We start from the raw sequence: 22,941 nt of genomic DNA, 5'->3' as shown, positions 1-22,941 counted from the left end.
TTGATGGTTATAAATATAGATTTTGTTTGACAACTAGAACAAGATGAATATGTCTTGATTGTTGTTATATCACTCATCCTCGAAAAAAAAAATAACTTAATAGTTGTTATATCACTCATTTTCAAAAAAAAGTGACATTGAATTTTAAAGTTTTTGCAAAAAAAGAATAACAACTCAAAATGAATGTTCAAAAAGGCTGCAAAATTATCTTTTTTTTTTTCATGTGAGTAGACAAATAAAAAGTATATTTAAAATTATTAGCAAAACTTTGAAACAATGGATGATTAAACCAATGAAAGTATAAGTTTATATTAAAAGATTCATCCGCCCGTCGTGTACAAGTGATACTTTAAATGTAAAATTTCAGCAAAAAAAGAACAATAACAAAAATTATTCTTACTTTGTGGCTGCTGGGATTCGAGCCCAGGTCTTCACGGCCACAACGTGAAATTCTCACCACTAAACTACAGCCACTGTGGTGAAATACGGGCCTTCGGTTTTTCCATGCTTAGATTTATTGTTCCAGCTCACATTCATAATCCCCCAGAATCGCAAGAGGATTCTTATTTTCACGCTCATTTGCTTCAAAAAATTCAACAGTTGAATTAAAATGTTATGCTGCCGGGAATATAATTGCAGAAGTTTAAAAATAAAATATATTATTAATTTGCACTTCAATTCCTAGAAGTGCTTGTTTCTTATCTCAATGCAGCTAGCCAGATCTACCCTGAGAGTTTATCACCTTGAGATATTTTTCTCACCACAAATGCTCCAAAATAAGACACACAGAATTGTAGTCACCAATTCACGCAACTCATTCATAAATGTTCAGTTTCAAAATGATTTGGAATTGTCATCAAATTTATAAGACCAGCATAATCCTCCACCACTGCATTTCATGTTTGACATGCATAATTCCATAAAAAAGGGGCTTTTAACGGATTAAAATTTGAACAAAGACTAACGCTTAATTGAATCATCTAATCTTCTTCTTCTTCTTCTTCTGAATGAAATTTGAATCATCTAATCTGGGCCAAACAAAGTGGTCATCTTGTTTTAATTTTGGTGAATGACTCAATAACCGTTGGTGGCGAGCTTTCTCAATGGACTTTGAGATGATTCAGTGGCTTGTTTACGTTCCCATGTTAATTAGATAATTGTGGTTGTAAGTCTTGCTTCTTTTTTTTTTTTTTTTTTTTTTTTTTTCCGCCCACGCACCAAAGGCGTCTGTTCGGTTTTCCTTCAGAAGTTACCAATCTTCTGGCCTCATAATCATCTATTTGAGTTTTGACTCCAAATTCCAATATCTCAAGCTCTTTTTGAGCTGTGAAAACGAGATTGTGGTGCAGTAATACAATTGGGAACAATATAGCTCTTTTTAACCAATGTTCGACATTCATAAAACATGGTCCAAGACATAACCAAATCTAAATTTCTAGATGCAGAATACTAATCCAATAGGATCAGTCTCTATATGCCAACCTAGAAGCCATGATCGTTGAGGGCTTTAAAGGAAACTAAAGTTGTTTCTCAAAAAAAATGCTCTCATCCTAGGAACAATTGGTATTGCAAGATCTATTCATAGGGACGCCAGTATCTGTTGTAGAACCATACAGAATCACCGACAGCTTTATCTCCATCATCATTGCGATGCCATGCATAGTAGGCATGTGTCCTGTTTTTTATCTCAAGAATTGCATGTCCAAAACTTGCTTCTCGATAAGCTGAGTAGTTGGGTTGAGGTTGAGTAAAGCTGCAACATGGAAGCCATATGTGTTAAACGGGATCAGATCCAATAGGAATAAAATATTGAAGACTTCATGATCTAAAAAAGCAGCTCTAAACAATGTTTCTTACTTGTTTGCCAGTCCTTCAATATCCCCCCATCACCAACAGTTATGTAGACAGGTGCTGATGAATCTAGGGTTGGAGTGCAGTCCTTGTTAGTTATGTTATACGCTATGTTTGAAATGCGCTCCTACAACAAGAGCAAGGCAGCACCAGTTAACAAGTAGAAGATAACTTTGAATTAATAAAATTGAACTATTCATCCTACTTCACTATCCAAAACATTTGAGTTGTTTCAGGTTATATAGCAATTGTAATTTTCATAAAGCATAACCACCCTCAGGAAACAGATTTCTAGAACATAGAAAGAAAGTAGCTGATAAATTAAGGTTAGAAAGAAGGTAGCTGATAAATTAAGGTTGGACAGTCATAGCAAAAATGTACTGACAAAAAGAGAACATAATGAGAATTTACAGTTGAGTTTGGGAAAGGAACATACTGTTCTTTCATAACCATGGACATGGCCAGCAAACACAAGATCAACTTTGTTTTGAACCAACCATGGCTCGAACATGACTCTCATGCTCTCTCCTTCCATGTAGTGGTAAGCATAGCTGTTGTACCATGGGGAATGAACCAGAACAATCAACCATGGGGTTTCAGATCTGTTTACTTTAGTAAACTCTTCCTTAAGCCATTCATATTGTGGGGTGTATGTTCCTGTCATTGTAGAGTGCACAATCATCTTGGAGTTACAATGATCATACATAATTCACAAACACTAGATGATTCATTATTAGGACAGACAACCAAAGTTGTTCTTACCATATGCTGAATAAGAGGAGAGGACAATGATGTGTGCTGATGCACGTTTTATAGAGTACCAAAGTGGAGAAGAACTACCAGATGCTTTATATGGCACATGATATCAATGCAGGTAAGGCTTGAAAGGCTCTGTCTCACCCTACAATTATTTAAAAATATTTGAATTAACTTGTTGAATTCATGTGATGGTCGCAAAATGGTAAAATGTACAAATTGAATAATTTTGTGTCACGTAATCAGTTTGTTATTTTCCAGAGTGCCACAGTTGATATGAGGTTGTTCTCAGTTTAACCATTCAACAAAAGATAACAATATTAATAAAATCATTCTCAACAATAATAATAATAATAACAATAATAATAATAATAAACCATGCCTAGGTTTCATTGCCGTGGTACCTTAACATATCAGATATATCGTATTATGCCAGTATCGAATTGGTACACAGTCTCATACCCTACTAATATTCGGTATGCCTCACCATCTCGTACCATACCACATACTGATATTATAATAGGATGGTTTCAGTATAGATTTTTGGTATCGAGATGGTAAACCTTGCACTGTGCATTTGCAGAACTAGATGCCTATTAAACTTGTTCTAGGGTAATATGCTTATTTATGGCAATGACAACTGATTTTACTAGTAAATCACCCAATGACTTACAATCTCTGGAGCATAGTCAATTTCATGGTTGCCGGCTGCACATATCCAGGGCTGGTAAGCAGCACTTCTCTCGACGAATCTAGCCCATGTGTCCCACCTCCTGTTGTCATGAAGAGGGTAATGGTCGGCAATATATAAACAGTCCATCTCAACAGCCAGATATTATGATATATGCCAGGATGCTCTTGCTATGATAATTGTTCTTTGGTGTTAAGCAACAACATGTTCAGCGAAATAGCTTTCATAACCAATTTTCTAATTGCTGGATGTATAAAGAATAAGTTGATAGAGCAATAAGCCTCGACATTATTCAATGCAAGAAAATTTGGAGTTTAATGTAGAACCGCGTGATCACATGTTCAGAGTTCTGGAAAGAACTATCTAATCAGATAAAGAGAACTTCCATTTCAAGCAAAGAGCAACAATGTACTTGCCCTCAGTAATTCTTTTTTTTGCACACCAGAATGGAATTATCACATCTGCAAGCATGTTTTAAATAAGATCTGGAACAACAGAATACAACTAGAAGACTGAACTTGGTTCTACTAAAGGCAATATCATAATCTCCATAGATTTTTGTCCTTCAATAGACTTTTGAACTTAAATATATATATTTATGTCATAAATTTCATGCAGTACAACACCGTTTATTTCTATGAAATTGGGACTGGGAACTCCAGCCGTCAGTTCTCCTTCACAACCCCTCCTGAAGTGGGACCAGATGTTCCCTACACATTTGGCATCATAGATCAGTACCCTCTACCCTTCTCCACATATTTGGTCAGTGATAGCACTAAACTGAACATGCTGAATTTTTTTTGCAGGGGATCTTGGTCAGACATTCGCTTCAAACCAAACATTCGATCACTACTGCTCAAACCCAAATGCACAAGCACTGCTGTTCGTCGGAGATCTGTCCTATGCCGAGTTATTCTAGTTAGCACTGTTTTATCGTTAAACAAAGCCCTTACTACTTATCTGTTGTCTTTCATCTTGGTTTATCTCTCCTGTCATATATCACTCATTTCCTTATTTTAACCATCATTTTCAAACATCTTTCAGATATTCATAGCATCTCGATGGATGAAGGCATTCTGAAATCTAAATTGTAGCTGTTCAAAAGACTGTTTGAAAGGGGAAAAGGCCTTTGACCTGAGATGGTATTGCTAATTCAGTTAAAGACAGAATGGTGAGAGCTAACTGCTACAGGATAAACATAATTACATGGTGAGAACCATCTCAAACAATTGCCCCCATTTGCTAGACTAAATAGGTTTACTGAAGGAGTGAAGGTTGTCCACCAAGTTGATATGAAGTTTGCATATACCTGTGCTTCAGTTCAAGAGACCTCAATATACCATTATGCATATGCTTCTAAGGCTGGAACTTCCAGATCAAATAAGAGGTGGAGGGCAAAAGGGGTCAAAAGAGACTGCACTGAAGAGCTTTAAGGGACTCCTAGTGATCCACTTGTGGAACCAATAGTTGCTGACAGGAGTTCTTCATAGAGGAGAGGATAACTTATACAAATTTATTGTCAAAAACCACACTAGTGATCTGATGAAAATAGTGAACCTATATCAAGAAAAACCGCTCAATGCAAAGGATCCTGGTTCACTTTTTTTTTTTTGGTGATTCGGTCAAGGAACTGGATTTCGGTATCCTGAGGCGCTAGAGTTAGCTACCAAGAATCCCTGTTTTCCAGTAAAGTAATCACTTCTCCAAGAAGATTTATCCTATTCCTAAAAGAAAATAAAATCACTGATTCTATCAGACAGAGTTAGCGATTGCATTAGTTCACTTATGCACCTGTTGATCAAAACTTTAGAGAAAGGAAAAAAAATAGGTCTTGTAGTACGCAAACACTTCTCAAACAGCAAGGTTGGCAAACCATACCCCATAAGTTTGGCATGCCATCATAGTTAAGCATATGGAAACCAACTGTTTTTCTTTTCTTTTTGAAGCGTTTGGAAGCAAACTGTTACCCCACAGAAATGTGATGAATCCTGGCTTTTGAGTTTTAAACGTAGGGATATAAAAAGAGGACGTTTTCCTTCCAGCTATAATTACTTGAATAGGAGTTCCAGTTGCTAACTTGGAAGTTAGTATACCACACGTTTTTGAAGGAAAAAGAAGTGAAAAAGTTAAAACACTGCATCAAAGGAATGGGCAAAGCGAACAAACCTCCAGGTCGTTAAGGGTGCAATGGTGGATATAGCCGGAGGTGTAGTTGCCAAACTTATAGGTCGTGACCATCGCACGGGCCTCGGACTCGTGCTTGTTTCACACCTTGCCGTAGCGTACCAGGTTGGAACCCGGTTGGACCGGGGCCATCCATGACACAATCACACTCTTCCCAACATGGTCACCTTGCGTAATGTGAACCTGAAACCAAAACAAAACCTCATGATTCTAATATATCTCTCTCTATATATATATATATATATTTCAATCTCCAGACGTTTTTATGAAGTTGTGACAATAGTACAATTTTAAAGGCTTCTGAACGAAGAAAAGGGCAGAAGATTACGTAAGAAGGGGAGGAAGAACCTGCTCAGGAGCAATGTAGCCTGGGGGAGGCTGGAAGACATCACTGTCAAAAGGCATGTCAACAGCAGCTTCGGATTTCCGGAGGTATAAGCTGGCGGTGTCCCCATGACACACCAGAGATAGGTTCAAAATGAGGAGAGCTGTAACCAATGTTGGTGCCCCCAGACCCATTACCTTGACCTGGTGCAAAAAGTTTGAGATAAAAATATATGTCACAAGGCATGTGGGGAGAATATATGCAAAGATCTGGTGCACAAGCACACACACATATATACATATACATACTAAATAGGTGATTCATATCCCTACTAAATCTGGACCTTTAATTTGGGCTAGTGTGACACACATTCGGTGCGCAGCCTAATGATATTTGATAGTGATTCAACCCAATGAGAGTGGATTCTATTCTAGCATGATGTTGACGCATGGCATGCATACAACCTACTTCGCTATTTCATCAAAAGGTTTTTATGGTGACCTATTTGCTAGACTGATTTGGATGGAGGACAAAGCTTGGGCCTAGATTGCAAAATTACTTACTAAATTTTCACACTGAACCTTGACCTTAACTACTAATCACACCGGAAAAAGTTTAAAAAAAAAATAATGCTCATTACATAGAAAGACATTAGTATTGATCTACTCATAAACACTTGAATTTTTTTTTTTTTGGATGGAAAACATTTGAAATCAATAATATGTAAACACAAATATTAGCATTCTATTCCAGAAAAGGAGGAATAAACATGACAATCACCTTCTCTTCCCTTGCTCTCCTGTGTACAAAACCGGAGAAATAAGAGGATGCAACTAAGCACCAGGAAGCAGGTGACAGATGAACCATATACAGAACTTTCCCATAACCATCTACCGGCCGGAGGTGGAATATTCGTTCGCGGTTCCCGCATTCTACCCGCCACTTCATCCTCCCCGCTCGAGTTTGGATTCTCGCAATCGATCCAAACACAAAACACCATAAATAACAAATAGTTAAATAGGACGTCAACAAATCATCATTATATTTCAATAATAAGTAGCTATTATTATACAATACACATTGCAGCACACCATCTCACACCACTCAAAATAACACGGACGGTGAAGATGATCGATCAAAATCTCATCCACCGTCGCTCCATTCTCTCCCAGATCGCAGATCCAATCAAATCCAATCCAAATCTTCTCATTTCGCCGTATCCTTATCTTCTGTCACCGTTATGTCCTCGTTCAATCTCGATCAAAAATTCAAAACCCGTGGTAAAAATCCAAATCCTACAGGCTTCCGTTCGGTAATTTTCGCACTAAGTTTGTTTTAGAATCGGTGGATACGGAACCGTTTGGTGTCTGACGGGAGGGCTTTCGCTCTCGAGAGTCTCCTTTGCGTGTATTCTAAGCGTTTTCACTCCATGGTCTCTGCGCTTGCTTGCTTGGCATTTTTTTAATGGAATTTATGGATTTGATAACATCGGTTGGTGGCGGTGGTTCCTGTCTATATAAGCGCTTTGGATCTCGAGGGTTTCTTCGAGCCTTCCTCAGACCAAAATAAGCATATTTATTATTTGTCAATCCAAGATTTAAAAAGGTTTTCTCGCCGAATTTGCTGCATCTATTTTGGTTATTTTTGAATTATTCGATGGCTTTCGTTATTTGGTGTTGTTTTCCATGAGATCTGATGATGTTAGGGTTTAAAACCATTGGCGCAGGGAATCCGAGCAATGGCGAAGGAATTGTCCAATGGGGTGTCAAAGCCGCCTCCGATGCCTTCTCCACTGCGGAATTCCAAATTTTTTCAGGTAATTTTTTTCCTGTCGTTCTTGTTTTATTACCGATCGGTTTGTATGATCGAAATCTCACCAAGGGGATCGTGCACGTATACAAAGTGACATTTCTGCATCTCTCGATGCTATTTTAGATCGAGAACTATGTTAGCGATGGGCTCATTCTTCACTCATGTTGTATGAAGTAAAGGATCGTTTCGTGACAGAGATTTTTTTTTTTTAGCAAAATGTGATAAAGATTTTTTGAAACACCTCGTTTGGTGTAGACTGCAGTCAGATCTGGGATCTGTGTGAATAATTTTGATATAATTTATAAAATGTTTTCTTTTGGATTTCTTTGATCTGTCGGTGGAAATCAAAACGCATTGTTAACGGTATGAATGGAGATTTTTTTGTTCTTGACTGAATATTTGGAGGATATTCTTGTTTGGCAGTCCAATATGCGAATCTTGGTGACTGGGGGTGCTGGATTCATCGGTTCGCATCTGGTGGACAAGTTGATGGAGAATGAAAAGAATGAGGTATTTCTTGGTGTAACTTCTATGTCTTATTTTGTTTTGTATTTGGATGAGATGTGATGGTGCTGCTAGATGAATTACTTAACGAAATGTGACTCATTTTTAAGCTTCCTGAGCAGCGAATTCTTAGATAGTCTGTTTTTAATGACTTCTCTCCTGTAGTTCCAGTTGACTAATATTAGACCTGTTCTTGCTTGCACACTTCACAAAGTTGTTGGAGACTTTACTCCATGTGTGTCATAAATGGCATTATTTGTGTGCAGCTTGGTGACCATGCTTGATGTACAGGTAGCTGCAGCAATATTAATATACAGTGCAGCATTCGAACTAACTTTACTCTGATTCTTTCAACTGCATTTGTTGCAGCATTATCTGTTCTATTGCTTTCGTATTTCAGATTTATATGATTTCATAGGGAGGGGGAATTTGGATCCCACCTACAACGTCCATGATCCATATGACATCTCTTGTACATCTCTTGTCCATGGGCGGGAGAACATTTTTTTTAAATGTCAAAATAGTTAGGAATGAGCCCCTATAAATGTTGATGCAAATAAATGACTTTTCATTCGATGTCTCCAAGTTATGCCATGGAATCAAATAAGGCTTTAATGATTTTTCTTTTTTTGGGGGGAGAAAGGAAGGGAGACCTGCACCACCTAAGACTTGAATCCAGATTGTCTTGTTGTTAGGCGGAATGGTATGACCCTGGGGATAAGTTTCAATTAACAAATGGATAAATAATTAATTTCTTCTCTTTAATGATTTTTTTGTTTCATTGCAGTCAACAAATGTAAAAAGGAAATAATTTGAAATATAGGATATCATTTGAATGGTTTTCGCAGATCTCAAAATTTTGGGATACCACAATTTGCATTTGAGTGCAGAGACTTACCACAATTTTATATCAAAAACATGATGCCCCTTCTGACATAACATCACAGTTATTTCTCCTATCCATAAATGGTGAAACAGTCTGATATAATAACTCGGGGTCAAAGGTCGACCAGAAGTATGGCGTTCTATATGTGACTACTGATTTCAGTTGTATCACTATACATCATTAATTTCTTTCAACAAATATTTATGTGTTTCTTTCTACCCATATTGTGCAGGTAATTGTTGCTGACAACTTTTTCACTGGTTCAAAGGACAATCTCAGAAAATGGATTGGTCATCCAAGATTCGAGCTGATTCGTCATGGTACTTTTACTTACATTCATCTAATTACATTAACTGAGACAAGCTGGAATTTTATTTCTTGTAACTGATGATGATATTCTCTGTTTGGACCCTTGCTTAAGTACTCTTCGATCACCTTTGCTAATGTGAATTATTTCTTCTATCATCTCTTGTATCTTCTTAAGTACTCTTCTATCATGTCTTCTATCTTTGTTGGGACCCTTGAAGTGTGCTTCTATCATCTTTTCTAATGTGAATTAGCTCTTGTGTCTACTTTCAGATGTCACGGAGCCATTGCTGGTAGAGGTTGATCAAATCTATCATCTTGCTTGTCCTGCCTCTCCAATTTTCTACAAATACAACCCTGTGAAGGTGTGTTTTTCTAGTCCAAATTTTACAGTAACATGTCATGTTGAACATCTGTCTCAAAGACAAGTATGCTCCTAGCATGTTTTTTCTTGTTGATCATTAGAAGAAGGCTTAGGGTCATAATGCATGCTTGTCTTTTTTTCTCAAAAGAATAAAATATTTTATATATATTGGCTGTTCAAATAGCTGCCAGCTCTTGAAGTGATTGAATTTTGAAATTCTCGTTGGCCAGATGATAGTCACAGAATATTTCCTGGCATTTAGTATTAGAAGTTTGAGACATCATCCATATTCGGGCATCATAATTGTGCCTCTAGTTAGTTTTGCCATTTGCCAGGTTTCCTTCCTCACCTTTATTGATTTAGCTATTATCTTGATCATACTTAAGGCTTGTGCTGAACATGCCTAGCTGTATTCTCTCAACTAACCCACAGCATAATGTATTTCTACTCCACCCTCGAGATGCAAGTCTTCTGCTATGGAGTCTTAAATTTTGCATTCTGCACAGTAGCATGAATTGTATTGTTTCAACTTTCTTGGCTTGATGATCACTCATTGTCCATCCTCTTGCTGTTATGGCTTATCCACTCTAGATGTATGCATGTATATATGAATGATATGTATTGAACTAGAAAGTCGAACTAACTTGAAAATGATTGTTTTACAACAGACAATAAAGACAAATGTGATTGGCACCCTAAACATGTTGGGACTTGCAAAGCGGGTTGGAGCAAGGTAATGTTTAAACTGCTTTTGTTGGATAATTTGGTATTTGTAATTAAAGTGACTAGCAATTTTTTTACTGTACTATTTTCCCTTCAATTGCAGGATTTTGCTGACATCTACCTCAGAAGTTTATGGTGATCCCCTTGAGCATCCTCAGAAGGAAGAGTACTGGGGAAATGTTAACCCAATTGGTAAGGCTGTTTATTCTCTGAATGTAATTTCTACTTGGTGATTTGATTTAATTTGTTAGTGACCTTCTGCAGTGTTTTCCTGTCTCTGACCAACTCCATCTTAATAATTGGCTATTCCTTGCACCACAGGAGTCAGGAGCTGCTATGACGAGGGGAAGCGTGTGGCAGAGACTTTAATGTTTGACTATCATAGGCAGCATGGAATCGGTGAATTATCATTCTCCACTAATTAGAAATCCAACTTGCTTGTTTTGCACCTCTGAAAGATTTTTTATTGGGAGAAAATTGGTGGCATATTATCACAAACGACCTTTTAACTTTGGACTTGTTAATGCAACAGAGATTCGAATTGCTAGAATTTTTAACACCTATGGACCACGCATGAACATTGATGATGGCCGTGTTGTCAGCAACTTCATAGCTCAAGCACTTCGGTGATCTCTATGTTATCACCTGTTAATATCACTTTGCATTCCATCCAGTATTGTCTTCTTATCTCTTATTTATTCTGTTTTCATATTAGTGGTGAACCCTTAACAGTTCAGGCACCTGGAACACAAACCCGAAGTTTTTGTTATGTTTCTGATATGGTAAAAAGTCGTGTTTTATTTGTTGATCTTCATTTCCTAAGTATGATCTGGTTATTTTGCTATGGGAATTTATAGTTTCTATAAATTCTGAAGGTTGATGGACTTATCCGGCTGATGGAAGGAGATAATACAGGCCCTATCAACTTGGGGAACCCTGGTAATCTTCATAATTATCTTGGACTTGCACTGTTGACCATTGGTCTTTGTGAATAATTTGTTCATTGAGAAATAAATTGCTGCATGGCATCCAAGCATGCAGCTGACAACCAAATGGAACCATTCCTGGACCTGGGATCAGTAGTTCTCCACTTGAGGCCAAATGCTTGATGTGTGGAAAGTCTATTAATTTAAGACTATAACTTCACCAATGGTCAGTCTCGATGGTCTTTAATGTAACTATGCATTGTTTGTGCTGCAGGTGAATTTACGATGATGGAACTTGCTGAGAATGTGAAGGAGGTAAGCTTTTGTTTCTTTAGTCCTATGTTCACATTTCGGTTTTAATTGCACTGCCTCCCCCTCGTGTGATGACAAACTGCAACTTAAATGCAGTTGATTGATCCCAATGTGCCTGTGAAAATAGTGGAGAATACGCCTGATGATCCACGCCAAAGGAAACCAGACATCACAAAAGCGAAGGAGCTACTAGGATGGGAGCCCAAGATTATATTGCGCCAGGGCCTTCCTCTCATGGAAGAGGATTTCCGACAGCGTCTTGGCGTGCCAAAAAAAGCATAACCTCTAGCATCAATTCTTCCTTTAGAATTGAAGCTTGTTAAAAGCATTCTGCGTCACATGCCTTTTTCATGTTAGAATAAACGTTTGCTCATCAGCTTTAAATTTTACACTTTGTGGTTCGTGAAAAAGAATTTAAAAAACAAAAAGTAGTAGTTGTATGATTAATATGCTTTCTTTTTTTAAGAGGTCATTTCAGTTATTGGATTATGTGAGGACTTATTTTTCCAGCAAAATGACTAAGGAAAATAAAGGTTATTCTAGCTATTTCTCATGTCATGAATGTCAACTGACTTGCGGGAAAAATGCCGAGTCTGTTCTGCCATCTTTCATTGTCAATTTTTTGGGTTTTGACTCGTTTCTTCTGTTCATGTATACCTCGTCCAAGTCTTCTCTCAACTATGACGAAACTTTCCCAAATAAAATGTGAGTTGCAGGTAAGAAGCTGCAAATCAGCAATGCGTTGTTTTCAGCATTATTCATAAATGATTTGCAATTATGCAGTTGGAAATCCAAAGGATGACCATTCTTTTAGAGTTTAATAATGTTTCTCACCTTAAAACCCTAGTAAATTTGGACCATATTTTTATGAATGGCAAAATCTAGTGCTGAGTTATTTAGCAGAAATATAAACACATACCCAAACCTGACCTTAGCAGGCTCCTGTTGAAAAGGCAAATACAATCCAATGGGGGGTTGCTGGCTGAATCGGCCCTTTCTACAACTTCTGACGATTGATAGAAGTGCAAATTAGAATTCACGATAATGCCTCTCTTCCTATTTGAAATGAAATTAACATCCGAATTCTTGTTGGGATCTCTCTTCCTATTTGAATCTAATTTTTTGGAAATGCTGTTTCGAGGCCAATGAGACTGGGCTGGTTAGACTATCCTACTCTGCCCCAATTTATAATTTCTCAGACAGCAGACAGAATTTCAGAATCTGGGAACTGAATAGGAAAGTTTTGCTTATTGAGAAAGAAACATGCAGAAGTGAAAACTAACAGAATTCATAAAATATTTTTGGAGGGTATAAAACTCCTATCATCTGATTGTGAAATCTTGTTAACTGTACCAATATATGTGCCTCCCAACTGCGTTCAGAAGTCTGATTGTGAAATCTTGTTAACTGTACCAATATATGTGCCTCCCAATTGCGTTCAGAAGACACTCATAACCGATAAAATATAGAACATTGACTCAGGACACAATTCATTTGAAAAACTTGGATAAAGGTACAAACAAAGATCACAAGCTTGAATGCTTTGAGCAACACATGATTCATGGCTGTGATATCACGAATCTCCAGCAAGTGAGAATGCTTTGCTTTCAGTCAGCAGGGTCGACCTCGGGCACAATGGGGAACAAGTCCAGCAAATCATACCTATACCAGTTTTCCCAAGTTTACTGTGGTTCGCAGAAATAGATTGAACAGGACCATAATAAGCCACGATAAGCTGGATAATGACACAAATACGAAGCTAAGGGGAAAGAATTGTAATATTGCATTCAAGCAGTAAGGCTTCAGCGGGCCAACATGATCTAGGACATGTCCAACCAGATATCCAACTGGTCATATTATGTTTATTAGATCCCTAAGGCTTGATGACAACAAAAAGGAGATACCTTATAGATTTTGCCACATCTGCCGGTACCAAGATGGCAAAGCTGATAGCTTGAGGGTACCCACAAGCAAAAGAAACTAGCAAAATTATCCCAAGGTCGGTGGAATTGCCATCAAATATTGACCCGTAAATATTTATTGTTTGTTTAGATACTATCATCATCTGCGTACAGCATAGAAAGGGAACTTCACGATGTTCAACGGAGATGCAACCAGCTGTGTGTTTCAAAACAGATATCAGCCAAGAGCATTAGCATGCCAATAATATGATAGGTAAATCTCCATAGATAAAGGAGACCTAAGCCACTTTGTTACAAGACAAACACACGCACAGATGACTGTTAAACTAAATAGTAGTTTTAAAACTCTGGACTAACAATAAAAATCTTCAAGGAGCGGGTCCATATACCAGGCATCAGTCTTTTATTCTCAATTCAAAAATACTAAGAAGTTTTCAAAACAAAGCACTTAGACCATGTTTAATTTTTATGCAAAACATCAAGGAAATTGGCCAGCCTCATCATGGAAAGAAGCTCAAATCAGCCACCAAATCAGCAAATGTTCACCTACAAAAGATTACTGCTCTCAGTCTGCTTGTTCATAAAGGGCAAGAATGCATATCATACATGTACCAAAAGAAATTATTCAATTACGCAAACATTTGACCCACTGGTTCAAGTTGACAAAAACCAGGAATAATCGATTGCATGATGCCCAGTATGAGGACTACCAGGCCAATTTTAATATGATAGTTAGAATGCCACCATCCTCCATTCATCAAGACAGCCTTCTCTCAGTCATGGAAACATTGTATTTCAGCATGCACATGAATACACAACTCCAGAAAACTAGATAAAACGTTCTGTACTAGTTGGGGTGGAACCCAAGCAATTAAAAAAGCCAAATGATGAGAAACCACCCAAATTATGCATCGAGGGGTAAAAGGTAGTAATAAAAAAAAAAAAAATATCCACCCTTGTTCGTGTTTTCGTTTCCTTCTCAACCATTCCTTTGAACAACTAAATCCCAATTGAATTACCATAATTTATAATTAAGATAACAATTCAATAACATTTTTCCATGCTGCAACATCCAAGTGGCAACTTGGTTTTGTTATCGGGAAGTTCAACACATTCAAAAATAAATCAACCAAAAAGCAGCCTAATCAATAAAAAGGGCATCCTCACAAGTGACCACCCTCATATGATCGGCTAGTTTCCTAGATGCAAGAACTTTTGACTTTCAATAGCAGCAGTGGTGATCATTTTGTTATACCAAATTAATAGACATGTAATCCAAATTCAAAAATATTCTTGAATGTATATGTATCTCCTAAATGAGAAGACTGCTAGTGTATGTACTGTCTACAAAAGTGCTTCTGCATCTTGACAGATAAGCGACTGTATGTACTGCATCTCCCTCCCATAAGTTGCATGAGATCAGAAAAAGTCTAATCATGCAGGGAAGTTTATTTGAAAGTTGAGGACCAAGATGGATAACAATAATCCATTCAAAATCACCAAAGCACATCTTAGACATCTTTATACACCAAAAATGCAACCCGAAATTGCTTATCATTACATCAGCATCTTATGACTGATACTGACAACCTAAGTGGGCCTTCATTGGAAATTACAAAAGAGCAGAATGAACCTGCAATTAAAAATCTTGCATAGCAGCCATCTATTTTATCTAGAAACTCCCGTTTTCCACTCAATCACACAACCTTGATTAAGTATAGGAAAAGAGCCATTAGTGCTTTTCATCTTTCCTTTGGAAGTTTGATAAATCTTTCATCATTAAGTATTGACAAATATCAGTTAAACAAAGATAATAGATGATAGACTGATGTTGAATATCTCATTTATGCATGCATGGATCGTAGCAAAATACATAAGGCTTGGTCAGTTGAACTCATATTCACTCGCAAATCACACCAACTATTTCTTGGGTATATAAGTGCATTTCAATCAACCTCCAATTTGGCTTCAAGTTGTCAAATAATCATCAATTATGTAATTGTGCAACTTTGCAACACAAATATCTCTTTCCTTCCATATTAGGGTTCATGACTTTGTTTCCAGTAAATCACATAACCTATCACAAAGACTCAATCTGATAGCCTCATTTTACAAAGCTATATATCCCTTCCAACCTTACGGTGGTTATAATAGGCACTTTAGAGGGAGTTCCTCGACTCTTGAGAGCTTTCTGGCACTATCGCATAGTCATCTAGTTATCTTAGAATGCATGATAGTGGAGCCACATTGAGAAAATTAATATCCACTCAACTTAGCTATTATTGCATAATCCATCAACACTATAAGAACCACAGTTAATTTCATGCAAACTTCAGGTGACTCATCTGATGGCATGACCCTCCATTCATGTCAACTGCAAATTTATTCAGCATCTCTTAATTGAATCATTTTAATTGTTACTTATTATTTGATGATAGATGTGTTGGTTTTATGTTTTGATCTGTTTTGGAATGAAACAGTTTGTAATAAAATGCTAAAAAGGTAACCAAGGTAGAAACATGTCCCAAAACCATAAAAAAGAGAGAAACCCAAAACTCAAATACGTATCTTAGTACATATAATCTCAGTTGCTAGTCTCTACCATTCATGTTCTAAATTCATCTTTCCTAATTAACTTAAAGTCTTGCCCACAATTTAGACATGCCAGATACCTAAAAAAACCTTTGTATTCTGACCTGTTAGGTTATTTGATGATTCACACAATGCAAAACTCTCCCTACCCATCAATCAGTCTCTAGGCACTGAGACTAGGATCTTGGAAACCAGTCTGGAATACACAAGGATAACATAAGATGGCTCCAACAACAGTAAAGATTATCACAAACAGAATTCCATGACTTTCCACCCAATCATTAAAACTTAAGAGGTCCCAATCATGTCTCCTTGACTAGCCCAGGGCTGAAGGAAGACCCAGATACTTACAGGAAAATCAATTTTGCAACTCAGTTACATTTACTACCATCAACAACTGATATTCCACATGTTTCAGTCAACAAATTCATATGATTTGTCAGCCACTGAGGCATCTGCTGACTGAAATTATATTAAAAAAAAACAAAATCAAATGAGACCTGCCTTTGTGTTCTCTTGGATGTATTCCAGTAAACAACAGAGTTTCATCAGCATATTAGCCTAGCCTCTCAGGTAGCAGCTGTCAACAAATAAACAGGAACAGAGGATGTTTTACAGCTCTCTGCATTACACCTTTACTCTCTCAAAAAATAAAATCCCAGCAATTATTTTGTGGTTTGCTATTTCCAAAACCTTCTAATCCATGTGCATCAAGTGCCCTACTTTCTATTTCTAGATTCACATTATTGTAATCATCCTCATGAATCCTAGATGGCATCTGGTAAGGTTAATTTACAATAAAAATAAACTACACTATTGGCAATTGAACAGCCTTGAAACAACACATCTCAGATCTCCTCAAACCTTATGCCAAAACATTTAGAAGTCTCAAATAATTCATTCGGCATATATTATCTATAACATAACCCACCTTTTGTGGAACTTTTCTTACAATACAAAGCGGAGAACAACATCAACAATAGAATAAAAACTCCAAGCTAAACTCCAGTTACAGAGACCCCAACACGCCAATCATTACGGGGAGGCAAACCTGGGAAGGTTTTAAGTTGGAGATTCTACACCACATATATATAACAAAGAAGACGCAACTCTTTGCTTAAAAAAAGTTTAAAAAATAAAATAAAAAACATCTGCACCAGATCTAGCACCAAAACTTAGGTAATGCAACTTATCCTAGCACCTAAACATCAAGCACCACAATATCATACATAGATATAAGGTGATCACTGATCAGTCGAAACAATATTAAACGGGCATCCAAAAATTCATCAAAAAAAGGAAAAGAACAGAAAAAACTAGGGTTTGAGATAAGATCGAACCTGTTGTGCTCCTGAACGAAGCGAGAGTTCTTGGCGTCCTCCTCTGGCGTACGAAATCAAAAGGCAAAAAATAGCAAATGAGTTTAAAATGATGATGATAAACGGGAGGAGGAGATCGGTGTTCAAAGAGGGGGAGAAATTTAATCACCAGTGAGGCCGGCAGTGAGCTTGACGATGAAGGCGCCGGTGATGGCGAAGCCGACGAGGAAAGGCCAGTTGCGGTTAAACTCCCTCCTGAAGAATACCGGCCACGGATCGAACTTCCTCATCTCTCCTTCTCTCTCTACCTTTCCCTGCCCCTTCCGACTTGCGAGGAAATGGAAGACGGCCCCAGACCTTCGGAACCTTCGGTTTTGTTGCGTTGAACCGTCGGAAACGTGACCGCCCGCAGCTTTAACCAGGTTATCTCTCGGCTTTCGTGGGTGAAACGGACGGCCCTGATGTGGTGATGGGCGTTTGGACACCATCAAACCGGCATATCGCCTCAGAAGACTTTAAGTTGGACGTGGGCCATAGAAGTGAAAGTACAAAAAACCAGGCTGGACTCTGGGCTGTGAACGTAGGCCTCCAAATTCCAGCCCCTGGCTGGGGCTACGGGCCTACGGCAGGCATGGCCTACAACTATACTTCCCGCAACCTGTGACGGACGCACACAAATATCACCTAAATTGGAGCCAAATGCAAAATAGATCACCTTGCTATCACACACAATATATATCACAATATATATTGATAACCATGTTTTACAATATGCAGTGTAAGCATTGGTTGTGCAAGCAATTTGTACGTAGAAGGCATGGAAAAATTATTATGCATGTAAGCCATCCCAAGCGAGCTACTTATGGTGTCCTGGATAAGGTCACGGGCGACTTTTTTTTTAACATATCAACATGGCATGAATAGATTAGAGAAGCCCCTAGCTTGGTTTAGGTACTAGCTGGGCCAAGCCAATACTTGCATAAATAAAATAATTTCATATCAATCGAAAGTACTTGTTTGTTTTTATATATTGGTGTCATGCAAATACAAGAATTGATGCATCGGCATGGCATGCCAAGTATGCTGACAAAAATTCATCTGCATGGATGGTAAAGACATTCCAATGCGTGGCTCATAAGTACTAAATAGAGATAAATGAATTATGGACAAAAGGGTAAGAAGGATATAATAATAAAATCCAAGATGTTAAACCACATTATTAGATCCTTGCTCAAGCACCGATACAATATGAAAGTCTGTGATTGGTCTGAGTGACACGTGATGTGCCATTTATACCGTCGATTCTTTGATTACTCCTGCAACTCTTTTCATAAGATGCTGAATAAAAAATAATTTTTAAACTTTTTGTGTGCTGACCATCGTGCACATGCCGAGCTTGAGCCATGCATTCCGAGTGCTTTACCTAATTAATTTTAAAAAAATTTATTTATAAAAATAATTTAATTTTTAATTTATTTATTAAAATAATATAAATAAAATAAAATATCATTTTGAATGGTATTTTATGATGGCTACGTCACCCACCTTTTTTTCCTATTTTTTACGTAGATAATGAAAAAAATTAAAATCATCTAAATAAATGATATTTTTTAAAATACCATTTGAAATGGTGTTTTTAAAAATATCATTTCAAATGATATTTTAAAAAATACTATTTTATTTGACGATTTTAATTTTTTTCTAAAAAAAATAAAAAAATAAAAAGAATAAAAATTATAATTTTAAATTTATAAAAAAATAAAAATTATAATTTTGATTAAAATAAAAATCATCATTTCAAATTAGTATCCCCATTTCAAATTATCTTTTTAAAAAAATATCTGAAAAAAAAAATTACTGTAAAAAAATCATTAAAAAAAATTAAAAAAATAAAAATTATAATTTTAAATTTTAAAAAAATAAAAATTTTGATTTTAATTCTAATAAAAATCATCATTTCAAATTACAATCTCCTTTTCAAATTAATTTTTTTAGAAAAATATCATAAAAAAAGAAAAAAATGAGAAAAAATGAGAAAAAAATAAAAATTATAATTTTGAATGAATTTTAAAAAATAAAAATTTTAATTTTAATTCAAATAAAAAATATCATTTTAAATTATTTTTTAATTTAAAATTAATTTTTTAAAAAAATATCTCAAAAAAATCTTAAAAAATTAAAAATATTAAAAATATCATAAAAAAGAAAAAATGAGAAAGAAATGAGAAAAAAATAAAAATTATAATTTTGAATAAATTTTAAATAAACATTTTACTTTTAATTAAAATAAAAAATATCATTTCAAATTACTTTCCCCATTTCAAATTAATTTTTTTAAAAAAATATGTCAAAAAAATATATCTTAAAAAATTAAAAAAATAACAAATATCATAAAAAAGCAAAAAATTTAAAAAAATAAAAAATTATAATTATAATTATAATTTTAAATTTAAATTTAAAAAAAATAAAATTTTTAATTTTAATTAAAATAAAAAAATATCATTTCAATTTACTTTCTCCATTTCAAATTAATTTTTTTAAAAAATATTCCAAACAAAGAAGAAAAAAATTATAATTATAATTTTAAATTTTAAAAAATAAAAATTTTAATTTTAATTCAAATAAAAAATATAATTTAAAATTATTTTCCCCATTTAAAATTAATTGTTTTAAAAAAATATCCCAAAAAAATCTTAAAAAATAAATAAAAAATAAAAAATACCATAAAAAAGAAAGAAATGAGAAAAAATAAAAAATATAATTTTAAATTTAAAAAAATAAAATTTTAATTTTAATTCAAATAAAAAATATCATTTCAAATTATTTTCTTCATTTCAAATTAATTAATTTTTATTTTTTTTATAAATTTAAAATTTTTATTTTTTTCATTTTTTTCATTTTTTTTCTTTTTTTTGGAGAAAAAAATTAAAATCGTCAAATAAAATGATGTTTTTTAAAATATCATTTGAAATGATGTTTTTAAAAATACCATTTCAAATGATGTTTTAAAAAATGCCATTTGTTTTGGCGATTTTATTTTTTTTTCGTCGTCTACGTGAAAAATGGAGGAAAAGGTGGGTGACGTGGCCATAATAAAACGCCATTCAAAATGTCGTTTTATCCTTTTTGCATCAATTTGATAAATAAATTAGAAATTAGGTTATTTTTGTAAATAATTTTTTTTAAATTAATTAAATAAAGCACTCCATACATTCCAGTGTCATTTCGCTATTTACAGCTACGAGGCAAGTTAGCTGGACTAGGGGTGCAATCAAGCCGACAGGGTGAAGTAGCTAGAAACTCGAGCTCAACTTGTCTCAAAATACGCAAGCTGAAAATTTGACTCTAGATTGATCGAATTTTAATGTCCCAAGCTCGAACTCGACTCAATGAAAAATAAGCAAAACTCAAAATTGACTCGATTCAAATATCAACTGGGCCATACTCAAACAAAAATTCAAGCTTGAAATCTAATTTTAGTCTACTAATAATATATATTGTATATATATTATAAATAAAAATAATATTATTAAAAATATATATAAATTCGAGTATGTTTGTGAGCTTTCGAGCTGAGTATCTTGCTACTCGAGCTCGACTCAAAAAATTATTCAGACTACTCGAGCTCAATAATGATCGAGTCGAGTCAAGCTTGGATAATAGTCGAGCTCGAGTAGCTCATGAGTAGCTCGACTCATTTGCACCACTAAGCTGGACAATGGTTAGAGATGATAGTTTTAGCCAACCGATCAGATACCTGATCCAAATTGAATGAGTTTTACTTGACTTGATTTAAATTCGAGATGGGTATGAATTCTAAAAAAATTACCTAAAATAAGTTTGGATCGGATATAGATAATGATATTCCTCATTTTAAATTTGATCTAATATAATCTTAATTGAAATCCCACTTTCGAATTCATAATTATTGTGGGAGGATGGCACCTTTAGTCCCACATTGGTTGTGAGTCAAGATGGACTCTGGCTGATATAGAATCGAGACCTTCTCTCCCTCCAACGATATAATTTTTAAAGGATAAAATCGTGAGATCCCATACCATAAACCGATTGAAGCAGACAATATCTCATGTGGGTGAGCACAGAGAACCAACCCATTCCATCCATCCAAGTCATGAGCCCTTGATCGTAATATTTGCACCCATCATGGGGCCCGTCTCCTACCCACACACACAGAATCCCTCTTGACCGAGGCACTACTGCTGTGGAAGGATGGCACCTTTAGTCCCACATCAATTGTGAGTCAAGAGAGACTCCAATTTATATGGAATCGAGGCCTTCTCTCCCCCAGCGATGCACCTTTTAAAGAGCAAAATCTTTGTCGCTTTGGAGGCTGCTTCACATACACTCTTCCGCACGATTTTGCCCTTTAAAAGGTGCCTCACGGGAGGGAGAGAAGGCTTCGATCCCATATAGATCAGAGTCCCACTTGATTCACAACCGATGTGAGACTAAAGGTGCCGTCCTCCTACAACAGTAATGTTACAGTCAAGGGCTCTGGCTCAGATGGACGGGATGGGTCGGTTCTCTGAGCTCGTCCATACAAAATATTGTTCGCTTCGACCGACTCATGGCACAGGGCCTCATGATTTTGTCCATTAAAAGGTGCCTCGCTAGGGGGAGAGAAGGCTTCAATCTGATATAAAGTAGAGTCTCTCTCGACTCATAAGTGATATGGGACTAAAAATACCGTTCTCCTACAACAGTAACCACCCAGTCAAGAGGGACTCTATATGCGTGGATAGGAGGCAAGCCCCATGGTGGGAGCCAATATTGTAGTCAAGGGCTTGTGGCTCGGATGGTTGGGATGGGTTGGTTCTCTACGCTCGCCTGCGTGAGATATTATCCGCTTCGGCTGGCCCAAGATATGGGGCTTCACAGTTTTACCCTTTAAAAGATGCTTTACTATTATGGGAGAATGACACCTTTAGTCTCACATTTGTTGTGAGTCAAGCAGAACTCTTGCTTATATGGGATCGAGGCCTTCTCTCCCCCCAGTGAGATGCCTTTTAAAGGGCAAAACCATACAGAAGAGTGTACGGGAGAGTATATGTGAAACAACACTTAAAGCAGACAATATCTTGTGTGGCCGAGCGCAGAGAACCGACCCATCCCATCCATCCGAGCTACGAGCCCTTGACCGCAACATTAGTGCCGTCTGTCATAATGCCTCATGCCCATGCACACAGAGTCTCCTTTGACTGGGGGCTACTGTTGTGGGAGGATGGCACCTTTAGTCCCATATCTATTGTGAGTCAAGCGAGACTCTAGTTTATATGGGATTGAGGCCTTCTCTCCTCCCAACAAGGCATCTTTTAAAAAGCAAAACTGTGCGGGAGAGTGTATGTGAAGCAGCCTCCAAAGCAGACAATGCCTTATGCAGACGAGCGCAGAGAACCGATCCATCCCATCCATCCGAGCCATGAGCTCTTGACCGCAATAATAATTAT

The 22,941-nt window shown here is 36.3% G+C and overlaps 2 protein-coding genes, 1 non-coding gene and 1 pseudogene across 5 annotated transcripts; 1 reads left to right on the top strand and 3 right to left on the bottom strand.

Moving 5' to 3' along the window:
• Window positions 1-402: 402 nt before the first annotated feature.
• Window positions 403-474, bottom strand: TRNAH-GUG (transfer RNA histidin (anticodon GUG)). Its single transcript has one exon. It is a non-coding gene; the product is annotated as a tRNA-His (tRNA).
• An 855-nt stretch (window positions 475-1,329) lies between these two features.
• On the bottom strand, window positions 1,330-6,755 carry LOC105046153 (purple acid phosphatase-like; annotated as a pseudogene).
• A 419-nt stretch (window positions 6,756-7,174) lies between these two features.
• Window positions 7,175-12,193, top strand: LOC105045703 (UDP-glucuronic acid decarboxylase 6). Its single transcript, XM_010924069.4, has 13 exons — window positions 7,175-7,412; window positions 7,534-7,623; window positions 8,043-8,129; window positions 9,242-9,329; window positions 9,589-9,680; window positions 10,348-10,412; window positions 10,506-10,594; window positions 10,724-10,801; window positions 10,935-11,028; window positions 11,118-11,184; window positions 11,278-11,341; window positions 11,603-11,643; window positions 11,737-12,193. Exons 2-13 carry the CDS (start codon window positions 7,546-7,548, stop codon window positions 11,920-11,922), a joined length of 1,029 nt encoding a protein of 342 aa, XP_010922371.1. The 5' UTR covers window positions 7,175-7,412; window positions 7,534-7,545; the 3' UTR covers window positions 11,923-12,193.
• Window positions 12,194-13,113: 920 nt separating this feature from the next.
• LOC105045706 (ATP synthase small subunit 6-A, mitochondrial) lies at window positions 13,114-17,888 on the bottom strand. 3 transcript variants are annotated; one of them, XM_029264834.2, is made up of 3 exons: window positions 17,643-17,888; window positions 17,495-17,537; window positions 13,114-13,302 (listed from the first exon to the last, which is right to left on the bottom strand). In XM_029264834.2, exons 1-3 carry the CDS (start codon window positions 17,761-17,763, stop codon window positions 13,248-13,250), a joined length of 219 nt encoding a protein of 72 aa, XP_029120667.1. In that variant the 5' UTR covers window positions 17,764-17,888; the 3' UTR covers window positions 13,114-13,247. The 3 variants fall into 3 exon arrangements, with proteins under 3 accessions (XP_029120667.1, XP_073114653.1, XP_010922373.1); XM_073258552.1 differs by lacking the exon at window positions 13,114-13,302 and adding an exon at window positions 13,403-13,758; XM_010924071.3 differs by lacking the exon at window positions 13,114-13,302 and adding an exon at window positions 13,780-14,108 and having other exon boundaries at window positions 17,643-17,887.
• Between the last annotated feature and the right edge of the window lie 5,053 nt (window positions 17,889-22,941).

Source organism: Elaeis guineensis, chromosome 5 (assembly GCF_000442705.2).
Source record: "Elaeis guineensis isolate ETL-2024a chromosome 5, EG11, whole genome shotgun sequence".
In the NCBI taxonomy this organism is placed as follows: Eukaryota; Viridiplantae; Streptophyta; class Magnoliopsida; order Arecales; family Arecaceae; genus Elaeis; species Elaeis guineensis.
This window is presented reverse-complemented; position numbering and strand designations above follow the sequence as displayed.